This window comes from Cibotium barometz, chromosome 58 (genome assembly GCF_041138505.1).
Source record: "Cibotium barometz isolate CiBa-2024 chromosome 58, ASM4113850v1, whole genome shotgun sequence".
Classification (NCBI taxonomy): Eukaryota; Viridiplantae; Streptophyta; class Polypodiopsida; order Cyatheales; family Cibotiaceae; genus Cibotium; species Cibotium barometz.
The window spans coordinates 5,960,733-5,968,896 of record NC_141103.1 but is presented as its reverse complement, the minus strand read 5'-3'; the positions used below and the strand labels follow the sequence as shown (position 1 = coordinate 5,968,896).

Below are 8,164 nucleotides of genomic sequence, written 5' to 3'. Positions count from 1 at the left end.
CCTCAAGGCAGAATGATGATCATTTAATGTATGATGAATGGTGAAATATTTGAGTTTGCAATTGTATATGCTTCACAAACATCTGCAATCTAAGCTCAAATGTGGCAACAATTGCAAGCATATCCATGGGTCACAAATGATTTTTTATGTGGTGACTTTTATCATTCACAAGACTGTGAAGACAATAGCTCTAACAAATCACACATGATTTCTTTTAAGAACAAGACATGGCAAAGCGTACTTTGTAGCACGAAAGCAAGTGACTTGTGAAAGCATCTAATGCCTCCCCAAAAAGGATATACCTTCAATCACAATGCAATCAATGACTATTGGGCCAAATTAGATCAATGGTATATGCTATAAATGCAGATGAGTTTGATGCCTTTACTTGCACTATGCCCATAGACTTCTCTATGCAAACTTCAGATCATTTCCCTTTATGGATGACTTTGTATTTTGGCACGACTAAACATGATGTACCTTTGCCTCACAAGAAATTGCTTATAGTAAATAACAATTGTGTGACACATCAGCCAATTGGAAGTTTTGGTGGAGGCTGAGATTCAGCCTATAAAGCTCCACATACACATAGATGTAGATCTAGCATGGTATAGATTTGTAATCAAACTCCAGGATGTTATTCAAAAATATGGGAAATGGTATATGGGCATGGAAAGGCAAAATGTGTTGAATGCAAAATCAACAACACAATTACTGAGGACGAAGTATAGTCAGTATAGGTTACTGGATGCTCAGGAGTATGGATGATCTTCTAGAGGCTGAAAATTGCCTGAAATGCAATGATACTAGGAAACTTCAAAAATGGCAAATTAGGGCAAGACAAAAACTCTCAAGGATAAAGGTCGCTCTTCAAAGGCCTTCTTTAAGAATCTGCATACTTCCAAGCAGAGTCAGTCCATTCATAGACTTAAAGGACAATGGGTAGTGGAGTCAAAATAAACATCAACAAGAGACAAAAGTATTGAACCATTTTATTACCCTTTTTGCTACCCTACATAGCCATCATAGCAAACCCTTCATGCATGTTGCATTCTTTTGTAGAGCAGGCAAATTGTTACACCTCAAAAAGCAATGGGAAGTGTCTTTTACAGAGGAAGAGTTGCATGATGCCCTGCATGGTTTAGGGAAATGCAATCTCTTGGCTGGGATGGCTTTACATTAGAGTTCTTTCTTGAGCATTGGGATTTACTCAAAAATGAAGTTCTTTATATGATTAATATTTGTTAGCACTCTGGTGTGCTTCTAGCCTCTTAGAAGCAAGGGTTGGTGTGTTTGCTCCCTACAAAACAGTTATGTACAGATTGGAGACCTATAAGCCTTATGCCTTCATGATGGGCTTCACCCTGCTCAATATGGTTTTGTGCCTAGGCGACAAATCATGGATAACACTACAAATGCCTACATAGGCATTGAATATGCTAAATACACAATTTAGGATTCATAGGCATTGAATATGCTAATGCAATAGATACTCACCCAATGCTCTTGTAAATGGACAATTTGATTTTAGAAGGGAGGCTATATGGTATTGACATTACAGGAGCCAATCAATTTGTTAGTCAAGCATATGCAGATGATTTCTTCTTTCCTAGAAACACACAACATGATGTCAATTCAACCATGGATGCATTGAAGCTATATGAGTTAGCTACTGGATTGAAGGTTAATTTCACTAAGTCGATATTGTTGCCTCTTAAAGAATGTGACTGGCATTCCATTCTTTAGCCAGGACTCATATTGCCTCCATACCAAATAGTATGGCATCTTGGATATCCTATCAGATGGAAAGTGTCTCTCAAGCAAGAAAGGCAATGGGTTATGGATAAGTTGAATCACAAGATTGAGTCTTGGAAACTATTGGCATGGCCATTGCCTGTACAGTTGAGTATTGTCCAATCCATCATCATGGCCTATGTTCCATTCTACTTGCCTCGTGTGCCTTGGTCAAATAAGGATATTGACAGTTTCATGTCCAAAGCATTAGAATGTTAATGGACGGACGAAAATAGATAGAAAGGCTGTCAAATTGCTCAAAAAAGAACTTGTATGCATGGAGGTTTGAATGTACTCAATATTCGCTACAATGTCATTGCAAGAAAGGCAACTTTATTTCTTGATTCCTTCACCAAAAAGTAACCTTGGACTTTGATGTTGGCACATTTGATTGCGACAATGAAAACAAAGGCTTTTGGCGATTGGATAGTTTCCCACCAAGACATCATATTTGGAAGATTTGAAGGTTGGATTGTCAGCTGCCCTTATTCCACCATACATATACATGACTGGCAAATGCTCCTTTGTCATCTTTCTTGGTCGAGAAGACCTCCAGATAAAGGCAACTCTTTGCAAAAAGAAAGTATCCATTGAAGAAGGGCTTTTCAGCATTCATTGGTTATACTACAACCCAAAAAAGCATACTTCCTCTCTCCGACTTTGGCATACGCTTAGTTGACGATGTTGTTGATGATCAAGGCAATATATTTTCATTTCCACTACATGCTGTCAAAAGATACAGTTCGGGTATGCAACACAAGCATGTATGGCATGAAGTAATTTCTATATTGCAAGATTTTCAGCCGGTGCCTCCACTTGAGGAGGAGGAAAGATTGAGAGAGTGAAAATTTGATAGGGAGCTTCCAAGTTACTGTCCTTTCTCTTTCCATCACCTCAACTTATAAAATTCTGCTCCCTCCACCTTGGATACATACACATGCAAACCAACTGTAGCATGTAAACAAACCTCTTCATTGGTCGAAGGCCTCCTTTTGACCATAGTTTGGAAGAGCAAATTGCCTCTCAAGTGGAGGTGCATTGTGGGTGCACTCTCGGTTGGCACCTTCTTAGCTAAGAGAAAAATTGCACCTGTATCTTGCAAGAGGTGTTCTCATCGCCAACAGATAGTTATTCATTTGTTATGGGAATCCCCTCCTCGTGCTCTCTTGGATAGACTATCAAGACACTTGAGAGTGTGATTTCCTAACAATTTCGGGAAATTTTCTTTTTTGGAGGTTTGGACGCCTTTGGCATATTACATAGTTTTCCTTTCTTGGACTAGATAATGGGCTTTGTGGATGATCTACCGTGCACGAAATCAGTTGATTTTTTGCCATAACAAGGTCATATGCTTCGCATTTTTCAAGTGGTCTCTTTACCTTTCACTTGAAGATTCTTTTGACCTCACAAGATCTTTCCTTACAACAGTTGGAGAGGTTTGTCCATTGCTTCTAATATCTGCTATGAATGTACCTTACATACCTTAATGAAGCAATGGTTTAACAAAAAAAATGTGTGCGTGCGTGTGTGTGCGTGTGTGTGTGTGTGTGAGAGAGAGAGAGAGAGAGAACCACACGATTGTTGATCGTTCAATGCAAAAGTAGCTTGTTATTGCAGCTAGGATCCAAAAGAGCGTCGAAGACTTGCTTGTCAAAGACTCACTTGTTATTGCAACTAGGATCCAAAAGAGCATCAAAAACTTACTTAAGATGCCTTGGAGATAATAAATTTTCCCATAAATGCTCAAGCATTCGGAATTATGAAAAGTTCATGAGAATCACTCCATTTTTTGAATTTTCAAAGTTTCTAAGCTTTCCCAAATTTACTAGTGCTGTGTTTTCTAGGCTAGTGCTTGTATAGACAATCGCCCAAAACTATTAAGCCAAAAAATCTAGGCTACCTCCCATGGCTTGTGGATATTTCGTACGTGGTTAAAGTACTCTTAGTCACGTGTAAGTTAAATATAGAATCCATCGTGTGAGCCCTTCAGTGAGGAAAGAAAAAGCAAGAAGAGTATTTGAGGTTTTGAGAGTACACGTGCTTTCAAACAAGCCTACTATAATTTTATTAATAGCTAGCTAGTCTTCTCTCTCTATCCACCTATATGCACCTATCTATCAATTGCTTCGTCGATCCATTGATCTATCAATTCCTTCGTCGATCCATTGATCTATCAATGTATCCAAGATGAAACCCAGGCTTATGTCATGCTATGCATATCATAGGATTGAGTTTACAGCATTACTTTCACTTCTTTACTTGTCAATGCAAGCTCGAGCCAATGCCTAGGAAACATTTTAATCTCTCATAACCCACATGATCCAGTTTTGGATGCATAGAGCTTTAAAAAAGCCTGTTGTCATATCCTTATCCCATCAAACACGAATGAACACATATGCACATAGACATAATCAGATCAAACATTTTTCATCTCTAACAAGTTGGCGACTAGGAAAACATATTCAGTCACGCCGTAACATACGTGACAAAACGAAAAATTCTGGCTGCATTAAAATGTCAAAAGACAGTTACAGGGTGTGTACAATACAAAAATGGTACCCAGAAGCACCAGCCATGTGTACAAATAAGTGAGACTGATTCTCTGCAAAATCAAGTCTAAACTCTACAATTTTGACTAGGCTATTCAAACACCCGCTGCTGTTGACTGTTGTGTGCACAAGCTCTTTGGTAATTGAAGGTATGAAAAAGACAAAATTTTGATGTGCTTTTTGCCCACGGTGGTGGTGGTGGGCCAAATAAATCCAACAAACAGGCTTATTCACAGGATTACACGAGTGAAGTAAACCTTTCCTATTGCTGTCCACCATTTGGACTTCTCTGTCTACTGTTTTCTTTTGACAGTAACTAACTGACCTATCAATACAGCAAAATTACAAACCCCCTAATGGGAGATTTTAATTGCAAGCTGATAATCCATACCTTCTTAAATTTACATGCTAAGATAATTAGCACCAGAAAAGTTTACAAGAGTGACGTCGTCTGACTGCTTGTTATTCGGGTAGACTACAGTGAGATTACTCTTTCTTCATTTCTTGAAATGGGTACGAGACAGGATCCGTTTCCCATATGGACTGCTACGAAGGACATGTACATGAGGTTTGATCGCATCAACCAAACTCATGTGAAGGTGTCCCTGTGAGATCAATCCAATCAACCTCATCGTTGCATTAAAATAACCCCACATCAGCACAGGACTACAAGAGCGAGGTACATACCTTTGTGACTTGAAGAGCAGACTGAATGACATAATTGGCATATGGATCCTGTAGCAACTGGCCAAGCACAGAGCTTTCTATGAGCTCCCTTATGATGCAGGACTTGTTTTCCTCTGTTGCAATCTTCAGACACTTCTCCACCACATTGCTGCTAAATTTTTGCATTGCAAGATGTGGGTAGCTACCTTCAAGCCTTGAGATCACTTCTGCAGATACCCAAGGAAACCCTAGTTCGAGAACATACTGCACAACATAATTCCTGTAAAAAAAACACACCAAGCTTGTATAAGAGCACAGTTCGCCTAGTTCCAAAAAACGTTCTTATTGATGTCCTCATCAGATGTTCAACAAGCTTGCAGTGACCAACTGCATCAGATCTTCTGCATGTGCACACACAAACAGGAACTCTAGCCCATGCAAGGGTGCCTGTGTATTAAACCACATGCATGAACACTTAAGCTAGAAAGTTGGCCTTCAAATTAACCATTCTCCTAGCCAAAGTTAGTCATTCTTGTGATCAAAGACGCATGGTTCTCCAGTCGAAATTCCTCCCTCCCCACCCAAAGCAAGGACCAGACATTCCCTAACAGTCCAACAGCTTTCCAGTTGTGCCACGCACCATTTGTACTGATTAATTTATGGGGGCTCTGATTGTTTCATGCACATATAAGGCTGTCAAATTGTGCTTTGTGGGATTTGTACTAGTTACTCCCACAAATCAGACATTCACTTCCAGTTTTTGGCTACCTGGCTCTGTTTCTTCTTTCTCTCTTCCAAGTCACTTGTCATGCTAACGAGTCTACCACTGCAATACTGTGATCTCATAAGTTGTTGTCAAAACCACCTTAGAACTTAAGATGTGAACATTAAATTGGGCCGATTCACTTGCCAGCTATCACTCTTGGTCTCCATCATGAGCTATCACCTGCCATCAGTTCAGCCACACACAAGCTTTCCTTCCATGCTCCAGGAATTTGACAAGCTTTCTGTTATTGCTCTAGAAACAGTCCCAAGCAAAAGTGAACCAGTTAATCATGCCACAATTGCAACTCAATGATGTGAAGCAGTAAAAGTGGATTAGGCAAAGAAGGGGCAAAGGGCCCTGAAAGGAGGGCCCCATTTTCACTGGCCTCATGCATAGAACTTGCAGTGCGGAAAAGAGTGGGTTTTCACATCCTGTGGTAAAACCTGACCCAAGTATATTCCTATCACAATAGCCACAACTAGATCCATGAGGAACTATCCCTCTTCCAGTAGAATTTAAAAGGCAGGTTTTGCACATAATGGTGAATCACAACTGTGGCGAGCAGATCACCAGCAAGCAATCTGCTGAAATATAACTCCTGCACCTGCAATACCTGGTCGTGACTCCTTTATTCCTGAATGGTGCCCAGTGAGACTGGACGTCCAGGTGCAAGTACTGAGAACGGGAGATTTGCAAGTTTATATGCATTTGTATCACTCGTGTTTGCATGCTTCAGCAGTGAATTTTGCTAGAGGTTTGACCTATCTTCGTGTACTGCTTGTGATGCCATGCTAAAGCCCAATAGTGCTGCCAACGCCCGCCCATTGGCACATGCAAATGGTGCTCTTGCTTCTTGATGAGTGGTGGTCATTTTGCAGGACTCCAAAATTGTGTCAGATATCCCAAAACCTTGTTAAGTTGATGTGTTTACACTTATTAATGTGACGGATAGCATGTATCACCTGTGTAGAAACCCTAATTTGTCGTTTTGAGAGTGTTGTCGCCAAAAAAACCAGTTACACAAGCTGTTTTATCACTTTCACTGCTAGAAACTTGTATTTGATGAGTTACAGGCTGCCCCCTCATCTTTATTGCTGATTTGAGGCCTGGTGCTCAGTTGAACCCTAATTTGGTTGCTAGGAAGGTATATCACTTCCCAGATAAGCCTCGAGGTTTGTTAATTTGAAGACCTCCTTGCCCATTGTGAGACTTGGAGTTGCTTGAGAGATCCACACAAGTTTTCTCCCCAACATTCTTGAGTCTAAAAATGCCCATTCCCTGTGACTATGCATGGCCAACACGTTGTCTCATTTGCCCTCTTAGTACTCAGCATTTTACTCCTCTTTGATCACCAGTGGCAAGCTCAGCACCACCACATAGGAGGAGCTTGTGCCTATGGTCTTGGACCAGAAAGAGTGTTTTGTGAACCCTCCACAGGGCAAAGGTTTTGAGGCCTTGACTGGCCAGCAATCGAAAGGCCGTAACAACAACAACAATAAGGGCAAAGGGAAGTCTTCATCGGAGAAGTCTTCTGAGAAGAAGCCCTATTCAGACCGTGAGAAACTGAAGGCCGAGCGGACCTATAACGATTGTGGCGAGAAAGGCCACTATTGGGAAAAGTGTCCTATGCGGAATACCGGGAAGAGTGCTGATTCTTTAGCTTCAGCTACAAAGACTCCAACCTTCGTGCACTTGGAGATTTTGGACACAAATGCTTCATCTTCTTCGAGCGAGGAGACAGTTGGCTTCACCGCCAGGGATACTTGGGAGTGGATTCTTGATAGTGGTGCTTCCAGGCACATGACTCCTTCCTGTGAGTTCTTACAGGATCTTAAACGGCAGTCAAGTCCCGGCTTTCAAATTTGGAATCACTTCATTTTCCACCAAATATTTTCTAATATGAAATTTCTTCAATAGAAATGATTATGCCACTTAGAGGGCTCAAGCTTACTCACATTGACATCATGTTTTATATAGGGGGAATCATGGCCTTTGCATGTGATTCATATGCTTACATGTTCGCATAAAATTTTGACCACTCAATACTCCATTGTGAGTGTTAATAAGTCTTTTCATCATTTTCTTAGCGTACTTTATTAATGCTCAAGAGTGCTAAAAAATTTACAGGTGTGCTCCTAATGATACATTTAAGAAGGGCCTTGGTTGCATGTGATTTTCATAGAAATAACCTAAAAATTCCCGATGGCAAAGGGGGGAAGCATTCCTCTTGTGTTCTTTACATCCCTGCACTTAGTTTTCATCTATTGTCAGTGCATGAGGTTGACTGACTTCCAGGTGGAGTTTGAGAAGCATTCTATTGCTCTACGGAACAAAGATACAGGCCAGGTTGTTTGGGAAGGCAAAGTGGAGAACGGTATCTACAAACTCT

At 40.7% G+C, this 8,164-nt stretch overlaps 1 protein-coding gene across 1 annotated transcript in view; it reads right to left on the bottom strand.

Annotated features, from left to right (window-relative positions):
• Positions 1–4,276: 4,276 nt before the first annotated feature.
• LOC147605826 (uncharacterized) overlaps positions 4,277–8,164 on the bottom strand; it is a 48,333-nt gene continuing 44,445 nt past the window's right edge. The window contains exons 4-5 of the mRNA XM_086792315.1: positions 5,031–5,289; positions 4,277–4,948 (exon numbers count right to left, since the gene is read on the bottom strand). Of these exons, the coding sequence (XP_086648441.1) occupies positions 4,841–4,948; positions 5,031–5,289 (367 nt within the window). The 3' untranslated portion in view covers positions 4,277–4,840. The remainder of the gene's footprint in view (positions 4,949–5,030; positions 5,290–8,164) is intronic.